Consider the following 21,563-nt stretch of genomic DNA (forward strand, 5'->3'; position numbering starts at 1 on the left):
AATCAGCCCTGAATGAGTGGTACTTATGACTGATCCTCAAGGTTCCAGCTGTCACACAGTCCCTTGGCTTCCCACAAGTAAAGTCAGTGGGGAAGCCGGCAGGAAAAGTCACAAGTCAGTTCCTTTCCTGGCAGCAGCCGGCCCCAGTCCTGTTTCACTAGCATTGTGCCAGCGACCTACACAACTTTGTGTACCAACCCCTACATGGTAGCAGCCATTGATTTGCCCTCTGGCCTGCTTGCAAATCACATGGGGCTTTCAACTTCTTCCTGGCTTCCACACTGACTTGCATTGTTAGAAACTGCCAGGAAAATGCAAGAAGATCCTTGTTTAATGACCTGCGATTATTGCTTAACAACATACTTAGGATTGACATTGCTAAGCAATGAAGTCACATGATATCTCACATTACAATCACATCTCTTAATTATGGAAATTCCAGTTAGTCGTTAATCAAGGACTACCTGTAGCTATTTTAATTTTTTTTTTTAAGTACAAGCAGAATATATATTAATTGATTACAGTACAAATAGATAAAAGGCCAATATATGTTAGGGAAAACAAAACATCTAAACAGTGGTAACAAACCACTGAGAATAACCTTGGGTCAGATTTTTAGTGAAACAGTTCTTCGTTTAGCAAAAAGTTAAACTAAAATATTTAGAATGTGAAAAGTATATTTCTGGCAGAAAACTTTCTTTCTGCCAGAAATACCTTCCCTTTCTCCATTTTTCCTTTACCCATCCAACAGCAGACCACTTCTATATCTCAAAAACCTACATGCTACATTATGAATTCTGACTGATTTTAGTAAGGTGTGGTTTTAGTTTCTGTTTTTTTAAAAAAAAAAATATTTATTACTCAAGTTGCTGCCTGTCTATTCCTATCAGACCCATCCTAGTGCATGGCCATTTATGGAACCCGTGAAGAAATCCGAAGCTCCTGACTACTATGAGATAATTCGCTTTCCCATTGGTAGGTAGCTAGAAATGGATTTTGCCTGAAGAAGTCATCAGCTCTGTTGAATAAAAAAAAATTACGGGTACAGTCAGTATATGCAGCTGTTGTGGAAAAAAATCTTATTTAAATGGTTGGAACGTAATCACTCATTGGATTATTAATGTTATAGAACTGGGGGAGATTTTCTTCCATTGGTCAATTTTGATATCCATTATCTTCTTTTTCATAGTCAACCAAAAAGATTTGCAATATTAAGTGTTACACTATTATAGCACAAAATAGGAGTGGGAAAACATTTTGGGTCAAATGAAAGGTGTTGAGGACATCAGGAGGTGGAAACCCTGTTATGTGTGTAAGAAAAGTTGAAATATTTTAATTATCTGGGTGGGACATTTGGAGTGGATGGATAATTTTTAACTGTGTTCAGTAAACTTTATGGTTTATGCAAAAGTTTGAGCAAGAGAATAGTGGATGGTAAGTTACTGATTTTTTGCAAGTGTGCCATTGAAATCAATTTAGGCTATCAGTGGGAAACACAGATTGCCAAATGGGTCAGCTTTTTATGCTCCACTTCAAGCCAATGTTATTAATAACACTTATTTATAGGAACTTATTATAAAGAAGTTCATCTTAAAACAGTTACTGGCTTTATGTTTTTCACAGGTGAGCAAAGCCGCCTTTTGGAAATGTTTTACTGGCAGTTTCTACAAATTTTCTTAAAACTGAGTTTACCTTCAGCCATTTACTTCTAATTGCATTTACACTAACTCATGAAGAGAACTCATTTACACTAATTCATGAATATAATTCTAGAAGACTTTGTAGCTTGCTCTTACATGCTTCTTCCCATGTGTCTTTCCTCCTTTTCATTATTTTTTAGGATAGTTGAGTGAGCCGCTTATAATGAATTATAAAGTCAGAAAGGCATATGCATTTTTGCATTGTCTCTTGTACAATTGATCACATCTCTCCCTTCCACCTACTTCTTCTGCAGACCTGAAGACGATGACAGAAAGGCTCAAGAATCGTTATTACATTACCAAGAAGCTCTTTATTGCTGACTTGCAGCGTGTCATTACCAACTGTCGTGAATATAACCCTCCTGAGAGTGACTACTGTAAGTGTGCCAACACCCTGGAGAAGTTTTTTTATTTCAAGCTGAAGGAAGGAGGACTCATTGACAAGTAAGGACAGTTGCTGGCTGCCGGGGGTTTCATCTCCATTTTATCAGCCCCTCTCCAGCTTTTGAACAACTGGACATTTTTCTTGCTGCCTTTTGTCACACTTCACGCACAAGTAGATGTGACTGGTTGGACATCAGAAGTTTGCTTATTATTGGGAAAAGGAAGAGACAATATGCAGAGATATCTCTTTTCCTGAATAGACTGAGATCTGCCATCAGTCTCTTAATTTCTGAGCCTGATCTCTCTATCTGTTGCACTTGCCTTTCCAGAAGGACATAACTCTTTTTACCACGGAAGGAGTCTGGATTGTCACAGAAGCTATGAGGGATTCACTGCAAGTTCTTCCAGTTTTCCATTTCTTTAGTTTCCTTTGTCCCAAACTCTGGAACAGTTTCCCCAAAATTGGTCTTTTCCATCTGTATTGTGCTTAAGTTATCATTCTCTCCTCAGCTAGAATGTGTTGAAGAACATCTATAGAGCACAAGAAGATCGGGGAAATTTTCCAAAGTTGATCCAGATAATTCAATTTGTTTGTTGCACTTTTTTGAGGTTCTGCCATTACTTTTTTTTGACATGTGAATGTAGGAAAGGAGTAGTCAAGAGAAAGCTGGAGGACGAAAACTTGTGGAGATTTTAAGTATAGAGTTTTTTAAAGAAACTTTGATTGGGACCATGTCTGAAGCCCATTCATTCTTTTAGCCAGTTCACAAGTGACTAATCCTTGAATGTTGTTTATAGGAAAAGAACTTTTGTATTTTAGGTTGAATCAGATCTGACTTCAAGGAAAAGAAATTACAGGAAGGAATTAAAAAGATAATAGCTCTCTGCTATTTTTTTCCTTTTACTTTGTCTTCTCTTTTAATCTAATGGACTCTGGGTCATTAATCTTTACCCCTGCAGAATTGTTCAAATATCTGAATGAAACTTCACTCTCTTCTAGAGAATGGTGATACATTTAAGATTACTTCCTCATATACCAAATCAAAATGAGCAAATTTGTGTCCCTTCTGTATACTGTATATTGTTGTTATAAAATATGATCCATTCCTTATTACGTTTCTTCAGTACTTAACTGGTCATACCATCTCTAGTCTGGAAGCTGAGTCTAAGGGTTGTAACTCTTATAGTTTTGAACTCTGCCTTCATTGGTTATGATTTTTCAAGCCTCTCCATCTCTGGTGCTTTTCTGATTATGTCAGCGACAATGGTGATTGTATTACTCTCTCACACACATTCCCATTATGCACTTTGCTGCACATAATTCTGTGAGTATCGGCCATCTATGTTATCTTAAAAGATATTAGGAGAGATGTTATTGTTTCATTTATGGCAGCCAGTTTTACTGCTAATGAGATATTTTTAAACTCCCACATTGTTGATCAATTATGGTTAAATTCCATGATGATAGGCACATACATACTAATATATGTACTACTATGTTATGGAACAGAGCTAAAAATACACATAAAAACATTATTTTTCAATTGAAAAAAACCTATTATTTCTGGTTATTCTTCCTTTTACATGGAGTAAGTTGATGAGAACACTTACTATTCAAGAATTACCATCTGTCACATATGGCGCCATGTTAAGTTTTAAAAGATTGCCTTGGAGGGTAATGAAGATTTTTAGTAGTTAGCATTAAATGGGAAGTACAGATTGTCTGTAAACAGTGTCTGCTTTTTTCAAAACTTTCTAAGGCAAGGGAACAGAAGGGCGAAAAATGGTGAGCAAAGTTAGAGTACAAATGACTCTCATTCAATTACCACTTACTTTGTTTTCTGTTTTGTGAATTGCCTTTGCAGCTGGAAATAACTAAATACTTGCTCTAAAAGTCATAATTTAGTAAAAGCAGCACAATAAATAACATTTTGTTCACAATTATCCAGGTGCTTCTGTCAATGTTGAACATTTTGTTTCAGCCATAGACGCCAAAGAAGTTGCCATGGAGATTAAATCAAATGCTTTTCTCTAATCCATCTTCAGCACATGGACCTCTTTCCTTTTCCTTCCTTTTATAAGAAAAAGAATTGCTTTGTGTGCTTCTTTCGGGAATCATGGGGGGGGAGGGGGGGGGAGAGAGGAAAGCTTTTCAATGGTTAGCCACCTACCTTTTCTCTCTGTTGCCTTATGTCCACCATTTTTGTGATTGAGTTGTACAATTGCAGGACCTGATTCTTCCATTCTGGCCTTCCAATATATTGCCATTCCATTTTTAATACATGAAATAAAGATATAGGACATATCTAAGCAAAGAAAGTGTGTTCTTTTCTTTCATGCTTATTCCTATTTTAAGAAATACTTACGTTAGTTACTATTATTATTACTTGGCTTATTAACTGGCTTAAATGCTTTTAGTAGCTCTTTGATTTTAGGTAGCAGGATTTGTGATTTATCCTGATGCATTTTCTACTTCAGGACACTCATTGGTCCCCAAACAGTGAATTTCCCATTCTGTTTATGAAGCAGGACCTTCTCATCTTAAGCAAAATTAAATCACCTCACCACTTCCTCTAAGATCAGTTTTTACCCTTCTCTTGTGTTTCATAAGTTACTTATTATTTTTTTTACTTCTTAGATTTATATCCAGATTTTCTTCCAAGATCTCATATCTACATGTACAACATTCCAATTTTCCTCAATAACCCTGGGAAGTAATTGGTACAAAGATAATGACTGGCCTTTCATACCTAATGTAAAATGAATATAAAATAGCATTGAGGGACAGGAGGAAAAGCTTCAAGGAAGACAGTGGTCAGCTAAGCAGAGCCTAAAACTAGTCAAGAAAATCTTTAGAAAAATCTTAGACAATCTCCCTAGTTCACACAAACATAAAGTGAGGGAGGGGAAAACATATTCAGATTTCCAAGGTGGATGGGATGGGACAATTGTTACAATAAAAGTCCTGACCTTTTGGAATACTGCATTCAGTTTTGGTCACCACAATATAAAAAATATGTTGAGATTTTAGAAAGAGTGCAGAGAACAGTAACAAAGATAATTAGGAGGATGGAGACTAACATGTGAAGAATGGTTGGAGGATTTTGGATTGTCTAATCTAGTGAATCAGTGAAACCCTGACTACTCTTTAGAAGAACAGATCCTGAAGATGAAACTCAACTACTTTGGCCACCTAAAGAGAAGGACGGACTTGCTGGAGAAAAACCTAATTCTGGGAAAGACTGAGGGCAAAAGAAGAATGGAACAGAGAATGAGGTGGCTGGATGGAGTCACCGAAGCAGTAGGCGTGAGCTTAAATGGACTCCAGAGGATGGTAGGGGACAGGAAGGCCTGGAGGAACGTTGTCCATGCAGTCGCGATGGGTCCGACACGACTTTTCAACTAATAGCAACAACAAGTCTAGTGAAAAGGACTGTGGGTGACATGATAGAAGCATTCTAGTATTAGAGGGGCTTCCACAAAGAAAAGGGGAGTCAAATCTATTTTTGAAAACAAGACAATGGTTGGAAACTAACCAAGGTGAGAAGCTACCTAAAACTAAGAAATTTGCTGGCTGTGAGAACAATAAACCAGTGGAATGGCTTGCCTTCAGAAGTTGTGGGTGCTCCATCATCGGAGTCTTTTAAAAAGACTGGATGGTTGTTTGTCTGAAATGGGTTTCCTGCTTGAGTAAGGAGTTGGACTAGAAGACCTGCAAGGGCCCTTCCAACTTTATTCTGTTATTCTATTGGTTTCATAGTCTGCTCACCTTGTTGGGTTGACACCTATTGAGCTTTCACAATTAAGGATCTTTCTAAATGATTATTATGCTTCACTTTTCCTGTCCTGCCTTTCATATATTGTAGGATACACTGTTCAAAAAGTTCTTAGAATTATTTGCATATTTTCTATGAAGAAAATGGGATTCTGTTATCTGCTTAGATGAGTATATTATAAGTCTATAAGTATATATAAGTATTTTATATATACTTAACACACTTCTATTAATTATGTCCTTAATTACTGGAGATATTGGTTTCTCTGTTTTGGTTGTTTACCCCTTCTAAATTTTTTAACTTTTGGGATAAAAGGGTATCTGAAATAGAACTGGAAATTAATCTTTCCTTTTTTGATAAAAACATTTTATGATTGAAGTGTTCATTTTTTAAAAAATTGAACATCAATAGGTAATATGAAAGATATATGATCTATATTAAGAATATCCATAGGATACTTTTTTAGTTTAATATAGAAATTGTGTTTCTTGCACACAGAATGAAGCAGTTCCTATGTGTGTGAATACTTGATATAGACATAACACTAACATTAATTCTTAAAAGACCAGAAGTAGCAACATCTAAGGCTTGGCAGTTGGTAATTTCTACCACTGAACCTACTGCCATTACTAGAAAGAGGTGGTGTCATGTATTATCTAGCTGCTTCTTTTATGTCTTTCACCTCTTAAGTTTGAAAAAGGTAGCACCTGGCCCTGAAGGAGGGATGATCCAAGTATATCAGTTGAAGCAGCCAGCTCTTCACAAGAACAGTTCTCTGCATAGTTGACATGTTCTACAGTATTGTTATCTTTATAAATAGCTCTTTTTTTAGTTCTTTTGTTATCATTACATGAACTGGGAGCTTAAAATTCTTTCTCTACCCATGGGGAGAGAAAAGGAACTCAAACAATTGGTGAAATGATATAAACACTCCTATGTGACCAGAGGTGGTGGCTCAGTGGGCAAGATGCTGAGTTCGATCAAGTTGGCAGTTTGAATCCCTAGTGCCATGTAACAGAGTGAGCTCCGGTTACTTGTTCCAGCTACTGCCAACCTAGCAATTCAAAAGCATGTAAAAATGCAAATAGAAAAATAAAATCCACCTTTGGTGGGAAGATAGCAGCACTCCATGCACCTTCGGCGTTTAGTCATGCCAACCATATGATGACAGAAACGTCTTGGGACAACTCTGGCTCTTCAGTTTAGAAATGGAGATGAGCACTGTCCCTAGAGCTGAAAACAACTAGCACACATGTTCGGGTGAACTTTTACCTTTATGCGACCAGAAAGTGGTGTGGGACAAAGCATCCGTGTAACTTGTTCATCCAACCTTTTCATCTTATGAAATGGAATTTTTTTCTATGAATGCATCCATCATCCTCCAACAATTCCATGATTATATTTCAGAATTCTTTCTTAAGTTTCAAGCAAAAACTTATATGGAGTTGCCTAATAAAATAACCAGAAGGGGAAGGGCAGGTGACACAGCTTGTGTCAAACCTACCATCTTAACATTCAAAATCATTTTGTCAAAAATTTTCCTGAACAAAAACAAGTCTAATGTTTAGATGTCACTCTCTTGATTTAAAAACAACTCTTTTATTCTTAAATGCCTGTGTGATAATTACATTCTGATTACTTAGAAGCAAGAAAAACACTCTGTTTAAATTCTGACTTTGGATTTCTCACTTTATTTAGGAAGCTTTTAAAAACAGGTCAGAGAGACATTTCTGGTAGGAGGTTTAATTAACTTTTCTGCCCTTCTCTCTCCGCTTCTACATAATACATCCCACAATCACACTTCACCAAAGAGAATTGTATAGAACGCGCGCGAATAAAAAGTGGGCTGGAATTTTCCCACCCAGCAGCGGATCCCGTGATTGTCGTACAAACGTGGCGAGGAAAGCAATTGGCCTGCAAGGGAGCTGCGGCAGCCATTGGCCAACGTGCTCGGGAGAGATCGTTCCCCGGAACTTCTCCGCTTTGCTAGCTTCCCGTCGGGATCCCTTTCTATGTCGCGTCCGCTGTTGCTTTTGCTTTGGGCCGCCGCAGCCGCTGCTAATTCCCGGCCTTTGTGGCAATGGGAAGCGATGGCTCGCTTGCAGCCGGAGGCGGAAGAAGCCCGTCAGGCAACAGCGGTGCGGGAACTCCTGGAGCGGCTTTTGGGCCCGAGGGCAGCTTCTGCCTTCGCGGTATCCGTGAACCGGTCTTTGGCCGGGCCTGGCGGTCTCGATACATACCGGCTGAGCTCGAATAGGCCGAACACGATAAACGTCTCTGGCTCCAGTGGAGTGGCCGCCGCCTCGGGGATCTACCATTACTTGAAGGACTTCTGCGGCTGCCACGTGTCCTGGTCTGGGGCGCAGCTCCGACTGCCGCAGAGTTTGCCCCCTGTCTCCGCAGAGATTATCGTCACCAGCCCCAACAGGTGATTCGACCTCGGAGGAGAGGCAAAGGGTCCTCCTAACCCAGTGTTTCTCAACCTTGGCGACTTTAAGTCCTGTGGACTTCAACTCCCAGAATCTGGGAATTGAAGTCCACAGGACTTAAAGTTGCCAAGGTTGAGAAACACTGCCCTAACCTCTGTATGCGAAGCAGGAGCACATCCGGCTTCGCCTTGAAAATATGGGAAGGCATCTTTAAAGGCCGCCCCGGAAAACCCGTTTCAGATAAATTCATCAGTCTGCCAATTGACCGAAATTTTGAGCCGGAATCCTTAGGTGCTGAAATGAAATTCGCAGAATGTTTGACATAAAAGCTGTATCTGGGACTTATTGAAAGCTCCCTATTGTCCAATAGCTACTTAAGGCAAACTGGTTCTCTTCAAGTCCTCGACTTATAAGTGCTGGTTTAGGGACTGAAGTTACAGCAACACTGGGAAAAAAATGAGGCAATAACTTTTTCCACACTTAGGACTACCTCACAATAATAGTATTTAGACTTTTCTTTGCAACTGGCATGTATTTTTGACTGTTGCAGTGTCCCAAAGTTAGGGACCCATCTTTTGCGACCTGATAAGTAAAGTCAGTGGGGTAGGTAGAGTCACTTAACAATATTGTTACTAACTTAATAACTCTAGTGAGTCACTTAACCGTGGCAAGAAAAATCGTAAAATGGGGCAAAACACACATAAGAACTGTCTTGCTTAGCAACAGAAATTTTGGGCTCGATTGTCATAAGTTGAGGACTACCTATAGTATTGAAAGCAATGCCTTAACACACATAATTAATTATCACTCAGTTTCTGAGTGTATAATTCAGTGACACCCATCTTTTCCAGTTGAGAGTGAGTTGAAATAATTTTTCAAGTACAGTATGAAGGCATTATCTCCCAATGAACTTGAGTCATACTGGTAGTCCTCAACTTAACAGCCGTTCATTTATGACCATTCAAAAGTACAATGGCAGGGGGGGAATGACTTCTGTCCAATTTTCACACTTAAAACTATTGCAACATCCCATAGTCATGTGATCAAAATTTGGGTACTGTCTGGAGGTCACATGATCACCACTTGAACCCTTCCCTGCCAGCTTCTGACAAGCAAAGCCAATGGGGAAAGCCAGATTCACTTAACAACTTCATGATTCGCTTAACAACTGCAGTGATTAGCTTCTCTGTGGCAAAAGAAACCTCATAAAGTAGGGGCAAAGGAAATTTTGGACTCAGTTGTGGTTGTAAGTTGAAGACTATACAGGTAGTCCTCGACTTACAACAGTTCATTTAGTGACCAAAGTTACAATGGCACTGAAAAAAGTGACTGGTGACCATTTTTCACACTTATGACTGTTGCAGCATCCCCATGGACATATGATTTACATTCAGATGCTTGATAACTGGTTCATAGTTATGCTGGTTAGTGTCCCAAGATCATGTGATCATATTTTGAGACCTGCAAAGCAAAATCAATGGGGAAACCTAATTCACTTAAAACCTAATTCACTTAACCATACTAATTTAGCAACTGCAGTGATTTACTTAACAAATGTGACAAGAAAAGACGTAAAATGGGGCAATATCCAACTTAACAAATTTCTCACTTAGCAATATAAATGCTAGGCTCAATGGTGGACGTAAGTTGAGGATTATCTGTAGTTGTTTTTATTGTACTATGAAAAAGCCGTGCTTCCTAAGTCCCTCTAGTGGCAGCCTTCAAGAGAATCTACTTAGAGAATGCTCCTTTTATCTAGTCTACCAGAATGGGCAAATACCCTTAGGGAGGGGTGATCCCATTAATACCCTGGCTGTAAAGGTGATGAGTAGCACCTTGAATTATGCTCTGAAAGAAACTGGGAGCAAGTGTGGCACATGCAGCAAAGCTGTAATATGAGGAAACGGAGATACGGCCAATGTGGTGAGAGCTGCAACAATTTAGACGTCTTGTAACTTATGGTGGTCTTCAAGGGCAGTCCCAAGTAAAGCATGTTGCAGTTGTCCAGCTGGAAGTGACCAAAGCATAAATGATCCTGAGCCAGATATGAGTTCATGATATAAACTTTGTGTAAATATGTTAAATTAACTCTTCTTTACTCATTTCACAGATGTCAAGGTGCCCTCCCTTTTATGACAATCAAAGTATAATACTTATGGCCACAATTGGACCCAGAATCTATGTTGCTAAGTGAGAAATTTCTTAAGTGAGTTTTGCCCCATTTTACAACTTTTCTTGCCAGATTTAATTCGTAATTCGTAATTTAATAAACTTATATGCCGCCCAATCCCGTAGGACTCCGGGCAGCTGATTTGTTAAGTGAATCCCTGCAGTTGTTAAATTAGTCACATGTTTGTTAAGTGAATCTGGTTTCCCCACTGACTTTGCTTGTCAGAAGGTCACAAAAGATGGTCACATAACCCCGGGACACTGCAACGGTCAAAAATATGACTCAGTGGTCAAGGATTTGAATGTAAAACACATGACCATGGGGATGCTGCAAAGGTCATAAGTGTGAAAAATTGTCACCAGTCATTTTTTTTCTTTGCTGTTGTAACTTCAAGTGGTCACTAAATGAAATGTTGTAAGTCAAGGACTACTTGCAACACATGCAATAGCTAGCAATTCACTCCTCATTCATGATGCTCCTGATTGGAGATATATTGTCACAGATAATACCAGGTTTACCAGTCCATGCAAATCATATGTGGCTAGAGGGCAGTGATAATCTCATTGAATCATCCTTTTCCACCATTGGCAGCCCATGGTTCATATGATCCAGCCACCACAGTGAATGACTTTCCCAAGTAAACAGGTAAAGAGTCAGTTCATTTTGACTCTTGATTACAGTGGGATCTTGGGTCCCGAACGATTCAGGCGACAAACAATTTGGGTACTGACTGTAAAATCTGCTAAATGCTTCATTCAAGTCACGAACACATCCTCGGGTCCCGAATAAACACAGCCACAGCAATTTCCCCTGCTGTGCCATTTTTTTGTGTGTGCGCGCATGCGCAGTTGTCTTGCTTCTGGTCACAACCAAATTTGGTGCCAACCGAAGTCCTGGAACGGATTACGGTCGGTACCCGAGGTCCCACTGTATATGCATATTTTTCTTTCTCCCCCCCCCCCAAAAAAACCCCCAATGTATTCTTCTAATGTTTTTGTCCCCAAATAACCAAGTGTAGCTCAGAATCCTGTGATTTCCTAGTGAGCTCCAGCTGAAATACTATGTCTCGTGCTAGGAAAACTTCATAACCAGTCAAGTTTGACTAGGTGCTATTTACTTGCAGTCAATACTTCCAAATTATTTTTTAATGTGGTAGAAGAGGGAAATTCTTATTCTGTGTTGGCACAGTGGTTAGAATGTGGTATTGCAGGCTAATTCTGTTGACTGCCAGCAGTTCAATTCTCACTGGTTCAAGGTTAACTCAGCCTTCCATCCTTCCGAGGTCGGTAAAATGAGGACCCAGATTGTTGGAGGCAATAGGCTGACCCTGTAAACAGCTTAGAGAGGACTGTAAAGCTTTGTGAAGCAGTATATAAGTCTAAGTTCTATTGCTATTACAATGAGAGTTATGCAAGTGTGCGATATACAGTGTAGAAATTTGATAATTGAAAATGTACGAAGAATAATTTCATTAAATACATTTAATTTACTGTTTATGAATTTATTGTACTTTTTTTCTTAGGTTCCGCTTCTATCAAAATGTCTGCACTTACAGCTATTCCTTTGTGTGGTGGAACTGGGACCGCTGGGAACAGGAGATTGACTGGATGGCGCTCCATGGTATTAACATGCCACTGGCATTCACCGGGCAGGAAGCCATCTGGCAGCGAGTATGTATTATTAAGCATATTATTGTGGCTGTAACAATATTTAAAACCAGGATCTTCTCCAGAGCAACTCTCATGCTCTACTATTGTTCTTATAGGTGTATTTGTCGCTGGGTCTAAAGCAATCAGAAATTGATGAGTACTTCACTGGTCCTGCTTTCCTAGCTTGGAACCGGATGGGGAATTTGCACTCTTGGGCAGGACCGTTGCCCTTCTCCTGGCATCAGAAAAAACTAAATTTGCAGGTACCTAGGCTGGCTGATATGGAAAGTATAGCCTGGTTTCTGGAAGTAGGGTGCCTTCTATCCTCTGTCATATTTTCTTTCATGCCTTTTGTGGCAAACTATAATAGGCAAAAGGGACATGGTGGCTCAGTGGCTAAGATGCTGAGCTTGTTGATCAGAAAGGTTGGAAGTTTGGCAGTTCAAATCTCTAGCGCCGTGTAATGGAGTGAGCTCCCGTTACTTGTCCCAGCTTCTGCCAACCTAGCAGTTTGAAAGCATGTAAAAATGCAAGTAGAAAAATAGGGACCAACTTTGGTGGGAAGATAATAGTGTTCCGTGTGCCTTTGGCGTTTAGTCATGCCAGCCACATGACCACAGAGACGTCTTCAGATAGCGCTGTCTCTTCGGCTTTGAAACGGAGATGAGCACCGTCCCCTAGAGTCGGAACAACTAGCACATATGTGCGAGGGGAACCTTTACCTTTATAGTAGGCGAATGTGGGGTTATCTGCCCCACTGAGTTTTAAAGCAGTGAAGCTGAACCAAGTAATCTAATCCTGGGTGTTTCAGTCTATGTTTCAGGAAACAATTGGAGGAGATGTTCATAGTGACCTAATGCAGGGGAAAACATGGTGGTATACAACACTTGGACTTTCTGAAAGTTACAATCCTGCCTTTATCTGGCAAGAGACTTTCCTAGTGTTATTTTAAAAGACACAAGGATGTCTGTTCTTTATATTAAAGATGCCAAATTAACGTACTATTATCTTGGTTAATTGATCATAACCAGTCTCATAGTTTCTGAAATAGATTCATGGGCATTTTTGTGCTTGTAATATTTCACTCTTATTCTTCCTTCCTTGGCTGACATGGAGATTCGTTCTTGCATTGTGTCATCACAGTTATAGAAAATATTGACTTGCCTGTGACCGTCAAGCATCAGAATTGGTCAAGGATGGGTTTCCAAACAGCATGCTAGGTTTAATAAATCAAGATTATTTCTCTTTTTTTTGGAAGATGTTATGGGAGCTTTTATAATGAATTTTAGCCCAGTATTATTGAAAATTCTGGAAATGAAGAACAGAGTGAATTAAAGACTTTTTAGCTCCATTTTTTTTAATTTGTATCTCAACTTTATTACATACCACGATTCTGAGTAAAACAGGCATTATCAGAAAGTTAGGTCATAAACCTCATATATTGGCCCACAGAATGCACAGCTCTTTCCAGAAATGGGCCTCCTTCTGGACCAGTTTTATGAGAGTTGTGGGGCACATTGTGGGTTATTCTGTGTCTTTGCTTCATTGCTCCATCCTGACTCTTTTACCTTCCCAGTACAGGATCCTAGAGAGGATGAGATCTCTGGGCATGTTGACAGTGCTTCCCGCATTCTCTGGGCATATCCCTCAAGGCATTCTCAGGTAAAAGAACAAAAGGAGTTTGGTTGAGCATATGAGAAACTATCTCGTGCCAGGACAGACTGTTTTCCATCTGGCCAAGCATTGTCTGCATCATAGTTTCTCAACCTTGGCAATTTTAAGATGTATGAACTTCAATTCCACAATCCTGGAAGTCCATTTATTTTAAAGTTGCCAAGGTTAACATATACTGGTCTATAGCCGTTTTTAAAAAATAACTCCATCAGTCCCTAGCCACTCTGGTCATTGGCCCTAAAAAGCTGGAAGGCATACAATTGGAAAGACTGGCCTATATAGGTAATCGTTGACGTACGACCACAGTGCAGCCCAAAATTTCTGCTGTTAAGCGAGACATTTCTTAAGTGAGTTTTACCCCATTTCACAACCTTTCTTGCCACAGTTGTTAAGTGAATCATTGCAGTTGACAAGTTGGTAGCCCAGTTGTTAAGTATATCTGGTTTCCCCATTGACTTTGCTTTTCAGAAGGTTGCAAAAGGAAATCATATGACCCTGGGACACAGCAACAGTCATAAATATGAGTCAGTTGTCAAGCATCTGAATTTTGATCACAAGATTATGGGGATGCTGCAAAAGTTGTAACTGAAAAACGGCCATGTCGCTTTTTTCGGTGCTATTGTAACTTTGAACGGTCACTAAGTGAACTTGTTGTAAGTCAAGGACTACCTGTACTCACTGGCAGCAGACCCCCAAGGTTTTCATACTTTGTGGAAAGGAAACGTGGGGCTTTTTTTATGGAAAGGATGTACTTATCCACAGTGGTTACAGTGGTCTTTCTCCAAGGGATGAATGACAGGCTGGCCCAAAAAGTGAGGACTTAGACTAGAGCAGCAATCACCAACTGGTGGTCCGTGGTGGTCCATGAGAAAATGTTGGTGGTCCACAGAAAAATTATTTGCATTTTTTATATTGCACTAAACCAGGGTCCTCAAACTACAGCCCCTGGGCTGGATACATGCAATGAATGTTTGTGTTGCTGCAGAGAGTCTCCCTCTTCGGGGTCTTTTTATGCGGGTCAGAGAGGGGCAGAAATTCCGACTTGGGGTCTGCTTCAGCCTCCCAGTGCAGGGCTTTGGGCGAAGGCTGGAGGGAAGTGCAGCTGATAGAGAAGAGCCGGAGGGCCTTGTTCCAGTGGGACTGCATCATGGCCTGGAACTGGCTGACTATCTCAGTCCACTGGGCCTCCAGACACCGGTATCTGGTCTTGCACTCCTGCAGGTCTTCCCTCTGCTTAGACTTCTGTTTATAGTCCCCAGTGAGGTGCTTCTGCTGAACCTTCTTCTTGGTCAGATCCAATTTGAACTGAGCCAACTCTTTCTCATGATGGTTGCTTAGCTCCAACAACTGCTTCCTGTTGGGGCCCAAAGGAGCCCAGCTGGGAAGGCAAGGCGTGGTTGGGAGGAGAGGGGCAAGTAGAGCTCGGCAAGGCACCTCTCAATGTGAGTGACATCGAGTTGGCCACGCCCACCCAGTCACATGACCACCTAGCCAGGTCCACCCAGTTGGTCATTAGGCAGATCATATTAGTGGTCCACTGTATTTAAAATTATTAATTTAGTGGTCCCTGAGGTAAAAGGTTGGTGACCCCTGGACTAGAGGATGTAGGACTTTTGGTGTGGGGAAGGCATGAGAACTGTTGTAGGGAATATTCATCTGAAAGCCAGTAATAAAATAAGAGAGAACTCCTTGAGGGGAATGTGTTTCAGTAATAATTCTGTGAAGTGCTTTCAACCCAAGCAAAATATATTTTCCTTTATTATAACCGGACCTCTTAACATCTAGGTCCGGTTAATAATAAAGTCAGTGGAGAAGATACAACAGGGACAATGATCTTGAGTGTATTTCTTGATTGCTTTGACATTTTCTGGATTTGACATTTTCTGGTTTCCTGCCATAATAATCAGTGAGTATTCTCTTTGCTTAAGTCTAAATCTTCTTGCAGAAGCTAAGCTTGTAGCACTTAGCACACAACCCAATTAAATTGGAGATGACTTTGTAATCTTTTTCACAACGTTTGTTTTTCCATGTTAAGAGTTTTTCCACAGGTGAATGCCACACGGCTGGGTAACTGGAGCCATTTTGATTGCACCTATTCCTGTGCTTACCTCTTGTCACCTGAAGACCCCATGTTTCAGGTCATAGGGACCCTCTTTCTAAAGGAGATTATCAAAGAGTTTGGTACAGATCATGTATATAGCGCTGACACCTTCAATGAGATGCGCCCACTTTCATCAAATACCACCTACCTCTCCAAGGTCAGCACAGCTGTCTTCCACTCCATGACTGGAGGTATGAAGTGTTCCTATTTTTGCTCCCTATTTATCCTTCTCATCTTTAGCTCTAGTTTTCTTTTATCTCTGCTCATCTTTAGCCCTTTAACACATTACCTTTGGCTCATTTAGCCATCCATATTGCAAGAATAATAGTAAAGGCGGCTTTGCGGCCCAGTGGTGAAGATGCTCGCCTCCCTTTTGGAAGGTTGAGAGTTCAACCCTAGGTATCGGTAGACGTTTCTCTCCTAGGGTGCACAGGAAAAATATCTGACCTCCGCATGGCATCAGGAAGGGCATCCGGCCAGTAAATGTTCAGCTTCATCCAATGGGGTTGCAATCATAAAAAGGGAATTTATATTGCAAGGATAATAGTAGAGCCTCTTTATAATTTCAAATGGTGAATTAATGTCCATAAAGGCTGTGGAAAGTCAGAGGTTTTTTAAAATAATGTACTAAAATTTATAACCTTTTCTCCATGAGGAGCTCACTGGCAGTTCACAATAAGAAGAAATATCCCAGTCAATAACATTAAAGCAGTCACCAAATAAACTATTTAAAACCTGATGAAATTAAAACACTTTCCTTAAAAACGATAAGCTTCTTCCACTCCTGGGGTGCTGCTATAAAGAAGGCCCTGTCTCACATTATCACCAGACACATCTTCCTTGGTTATCAATTGCAGCATTTTTTAAATTTCCATGTGGGATAAGATTTATTTGCCTTGCTGAATGGCAAATAAACACATACATCATGAGAATATTTTTGCTCAGCTACCTAGAGTATGAATCATATGTAATGATTTGTACTTGTTTATTCAAAAGTGGGCATTATTCTATTTCTTATTGCTGAGATTTTATAAACTTTGTATCTTTTTCTTTTCTTTAAATTAAGTACATATAGAATTGCTAATTTGTTGCATTGGAATAAGGCAGCAATGGCAAACCTTTTTTGGCTCACGTGCCATAACGGGGGGCGAGCACAAAGGGGTTGTGCATAGGCGTGCAGCACCCATAATGCAACGTGCGACCCCCCCTCAGTGCGCATGCACACATGAGAGGCACTCCTCCCCATTTTTTGCATGCTTTTTTTGCCCTCCCCAGGCTTCATAGGAGCATGGGGAGGGTGAAAACAGCCTCCCCCACCCCCCCGGAGGCCCTCTGGAGGCTTCAGGGACCTTCAGGAGGCTTCCCTGAAGCCTCCGGCGGAGTAAAAAGGACTCTATGAGCAAACCAGAAGTCACTTCCTGTTTGTTCGTAGGGTCGGTTTAAGCCCTCCAGAGGCTGACTTCCGGTTTGCTCATAGGGTCCTTTTTAGTCCTCGGGAGGCTTCAGGGAAGCTTCCTGAAGGTCCCTGAAGCCTCCGGAGGACTTAAACCGACCCTACGAGCCTACCGAAAGTCCCTTCCCGAACTTCCGGTTTGCCCATAGGTTTTTTTGTGCTCAGGAGGCTTCAGGAGCTTTTCAGAGGGCCTCGGAGGGGGAGGGAGGCTCTTTTTGCCCTCCCCGGGCTCCTATAAAGTCTCTAGAACTGGGGAGGGTGAAAAATGGCTTTAAGGCCAGCTGATATGGCAATGCCTCGCGTGCCACCTGTGGCACACGTGCCATAGGTTCACCATCCCAGGAATAAAGTATCTTCATATGTTTACATGTTGCTCAGAGATATTCTGCATAATTTTAAGTTAGAAATGAAGTACAGCACAAAAAAAATATACCAACTCTGATCAGAGGAATTTTGGGTTTATTTAGGATGTGTGTGTTAAATGTAAAATCCTGTTCTTCTATCATGGAATTCAGGGTATTCATAACATTGTATGTGAATATATACAGTATATCACAGAAGTGAGTACATTCCCTCACATTTTGTAAATATTTAAGTACCGTATATCTTTTCATGTGACAACACTGAAGAAATGACACTTGGCTACAATGTAAGGTAGTGAGTATACAGCTTGTATAACAGTGTAAATGTACTGTCGCCTCAAAATAACATAACACACAACCATTAATGTCTAAACTGCTGGCAACAAAAGTGAGTACACCCCTAAGTGACAATGTCCAAACGGGGCCCAAAGTGTCAATATTTTGTGTAGCCACCATATTTTCCAGCACTGCCTTAACCCTCTTGGGCATATAGAGTTCACACAGGTGGCACAGTGGTTAAATGCAGCACTGTAGGCTACTTCAGCTGACTGCAGTTCTGCAGTTCGGCTGTTCAAATCTCACCGGCTCAAGGTTGACTCAGCCTTCCATCCTTCCGAGGTGGGTAAAATGAGGACCCGGATTGTTGGGGGCAATATGCTGACTCTGTAAACCGCTTAGAGAGGGCTAAAAGCCCTATGAAGTGGTATATAAATCTAAATGCTATTGCTATTGCTACTTTTTACCAAGTGTCATTTCTTCAGTGTTGTCACATGAAAAGATATGCTTAAATATATACAAAATGTGAGGGGGTTTATCCACTTCTGTGACGAGATAGTGATTTGCCCAAGTAATCTGGCTAAATTGAGATTTCAACTAAGTCATCATCAGCTTCAATCCATCCATGGCATCATACTAACTCACATATGTTTACACCTAGTAGATTTACAGCTATAGGTTATGATTAATTGTATTGCTGTGATTGCCGGATCTGTAACAAAAAAAAACTGAAAACCAGAAACATTTTCTTCCAAGAAAAATCCAGAGCACACAATACAAATAATTTTAGGCAGATAAATGAAAAGTATATAGCATGCCAACAGTATTACAGGTTTGTAAACAGAAACCGAACCTATATTACTATCAAGAAGTAAACAAGATAAGAAATAGAATCCCGAATAAAAGTAATTGGCTCTGAATTTGTGTTTTTCCCTTCTTTGGACTCTGCCTGTCCTCATAGTTGACCCCTACGCCATATGGCTGATGCAAGGTTGGCTTTTCCAACACCAGAGAGACTTCTGGCAACCTGCTCAAGTTAAAGCCCTTCTTCAAGGTGTACCAATAGGCAGGATGCTGGTGCTGGACCTCTTTGCTGAATCTAAGCCTGTCTACCTCTGGACTGAGTCCTTCTATGGGCAGCCTTTCATTTGGTGCATGCTTCACAACTTTGGTGGGAACCATGGCCTCTTTGGCATGGTGGAGAGCATCAACCAAGGTCCTTTTGAAGCCAGGCATTTTGTCAACTCCACTATGATTGGCATTGGCCTCACTCCCGAAGGTATTGAGCAAAATGATGTGATCTACGAACTCATGACAGATTTAGGTTGGCTCAAGGAGCCAGTAAATCTACAACAGTGGGTTGCCACATACAGTATACAGCGCTATGGTGCCAAAAACATGCAGGTAATAAAGGCCTGGCAACTGCTATTCCAGAGTGTCTACAATTGTTCAGGGCCTTGTGTAAATCACAACCACAGCCCCCTTGTCCACCGTCCTTCTTTTCGGATGAACACGGAGGTCTGGTACAATAAGAGTGATGTCTACGAAGCCTGGCAGCTGTTTCAAAATACTTCTGGTGAACTGGGCAACAGCAGCACCTTCTGCTATGACCTCGTGGATGTGGTACGTCAGGTTCTTCAGCAGCGAGTGAGTGATTACTATTTGGAAATCAAACAGGCTTTTCAGAAACGTGTGCTGTCACAACTCCTGGTTACTGGTAGTGTCCTAATCTATGACCTTCTTCCAGACCTGGACACTCTTCTCTCCAGTGACAGACATTTTTTGCTGGGAGGATGGCTGGAAACTGCCCACAAAATGGCCACCAGCAAAGAAGAGGAACAGTTTTATGATTTCAATGCACGCAACCAGCTAACTCTTTGGGGACCTGATGGCAACATTTTGGACTATGCCAACAAACAGCTTGCAGGGCTGATCCTGGACTATTACAGAAAGCGTTGGAAGCTTTTCATTGTCACCTTGGTGAAATGCCTCAATTCTGGAACACCTTTTCACCAGGATCAATTTAACCAAGCTATCCTCAAAGTAGAAAGGAGATTTATCTACAATGGAAAACAGTATCCATCAAAACCTATTGGCAATACGCTAGACATAGCTACAGAGATATATCATAAATATTATCCCCTGCCATGAAGAACAGTCACTTGATTGCAGTGTGATGGAGACACTCTGTTCTCTATAACTTTTTGGATCATCGATTCCAGCTTTGTACTTGTCTTGTCTTGTATTGGTTTACTGAGTCAAAGCTCACTCTGATTATTTTAAGAGATGTCCCAATGTCCACAGATAGAAATAACTATAAGGGAGAAAAGGCCTAATTTCAACTTTTAGAAAAAGAGATGCATCAGGCTATGTGCAAAATCGTGGAAGGAATACTTATAATGGGTAGCAACTGAATATGGTTTGTAACCTTTGGCAAAAGTTCAGCATATTATCTTAGAGTAAAGATAAAGGTAAGGGTTTTCCCTTGTTTCTTGGCTGAGGGAACCAGCATTGTCCAAAGACATTTCAGTGGTTATGTGGCCAGCATGGCTATATGTGAAAGGCACACAGAATGCCCTTACCTTACCACTGAAGTAGTACCTATTTATCTACTTGTATTTGCTAGATGGGCAGGACCTGGAGCAAGTAATGAAAGCTCATTCTGATGCATGACACTTGGGTCTCGAACTCGGGCTTTCCAGCTGACAAGCTCAGTGTCTTTAATTGCTGAGCCATCTTAGAAGTACCTGCCTTTGTTATTCAAATAATCGGAGCAGGGCTTCAATTTAGTTCAAAAGTGTGTTGACTGTATTAGCAGAAACGAGTGTTATTTGTACAGATGGTCACAAAGCCATATTTGACTGCTCAGGACAACTATATCTCTCCTCAGCCATCTTCCTCTCTGTAGATCATTCTATGCAATTGATACCAGTGTAATTTTGCTCCTCTGAGAAAGTGCCTATAGAGGAAATTGCTCTTGATTTATGCAGAACCTCTGCATAATCAAAGCCATATTAGTTTTTGTTGAAAATTCAGTGTAATGAAGAATCACCAAACTGAAAAACTATGGAGAAGTATGTTTTTCTCTTTCCTCTATAGCTATAATAACAAAAGAAAAGATGCATAACTGATTCCAATTCTTGTTGATCATTTATATGCTGGTTTGTAGGATAATCCTAACCCTGCTAGGATTATCCTTCCAGGATGCCCTTCCAAAGTTAATAAGAACAGCTTGGAATGCAGAAGAAGAGATTCAACTAAAGTTTTCATTTCACAAGCATGGGATTGGCTTATAGAGGACTTCGAGATGAGCCAATGTTGCCTCTTCATGGACTTGGAAATAACTTTAGGGAGAGTACACAAGCTGTTCCCACTAGCTGTCTTCCAGGTATATAGATCCACAATTCCCATTATCTTTTCATTATGGAACATGTGATAATTACATGGTATGATTAATCTATTGAAAAACATTAATTCATCTAGTTAAGACAATTTCCCCAAACCTCTTCTTAGCCCATGTGTTTTATTATTTTCTTCTGATCACACTCTTTTACAGTGCCTTGCTATTCTTGAATTACAAAGATATATT

At 40.5% G+C, this 21,563-nt stretch overlaps 2 protein-coding genes and 1 long non-coding RNA gene across 3 annotated transcripts in view; 2 read left to right on the plus strand and 1 right to left on the minus strand.

Annotated features, from left to right (window-relative positions):
* Positions 1 to 4,310, plus strand: part of KAT2A (lysine acetyltransferase 2A) — a 30,779-nt gene extending 26,469 nt beyond the window's left edge. The window contains exons 17-18 of the mRNA XM_032237549.1: positions 891 to 975; positions 1,955 to 4,310. Coding sequence (XP_032093440.1) covers positions 891 to 975; positions 1,955 to 2,148 — 279 coding nt within the window. The 3' untranslated portion in view covers positions 2,149 to 4,310. The remainder of the gene's footprint in view (positions 1 to 890; positions 976 to 1,954) is intronic.
* Positions 946 to 8,187, minus strand: LOC116522578. Its single transcript, XR_004256981.1, has 3 exons — positions 8,101 to 8,187; positions 4,256 to 4,334; positions 946 to 1,018 (listed from the first exon to the last, which is right to left on the minus strand). It is a non-coding gene; the product is annotated as an uncharacterized LOC116522578 (long non-coding RNA).
* Positions 7,641 to 20,508, plus strand: NAGLU (N-acetyl-alpha-glucosaminidase). Its single transcript, XM_032237550.1, has 6 exons — positions 7,641 to 8,288; positions 11,982 to 12,129; positions 12,225 to 12,371; positions 13,685 to 13,770; positions 15,818 to 16,074; positions 18,936 to 20,508. Exons 1-6 carry the CDS (start codon positions 7,873 to 7,875, stop codon positions 20,123 to 20,125), a joined length of 2,244 nt encoding a protein of 747 aa, XP_032093441.1. The 5' UTR covers positions 7,641 to 7,872; the 3' UTR covers positions 20,126 to 20,508.
* Positions 20,509 to 21,563: the final 1,055 nt, after the last annotated feature.

This window comes from Thamnophis elegans, chromosome Z (assembly GCF_009769535.1).
Source record: "Thamnophis elegans isolate rThaEle1 chromosome Z, rThaEle1.pri, whole genome shotgun sequence".
NCBI lineage: Eukaryota > Metazoa > Chordata > Lepidosauria > Squamata > Colubridae > Thamnophis > Thamnophis elegans.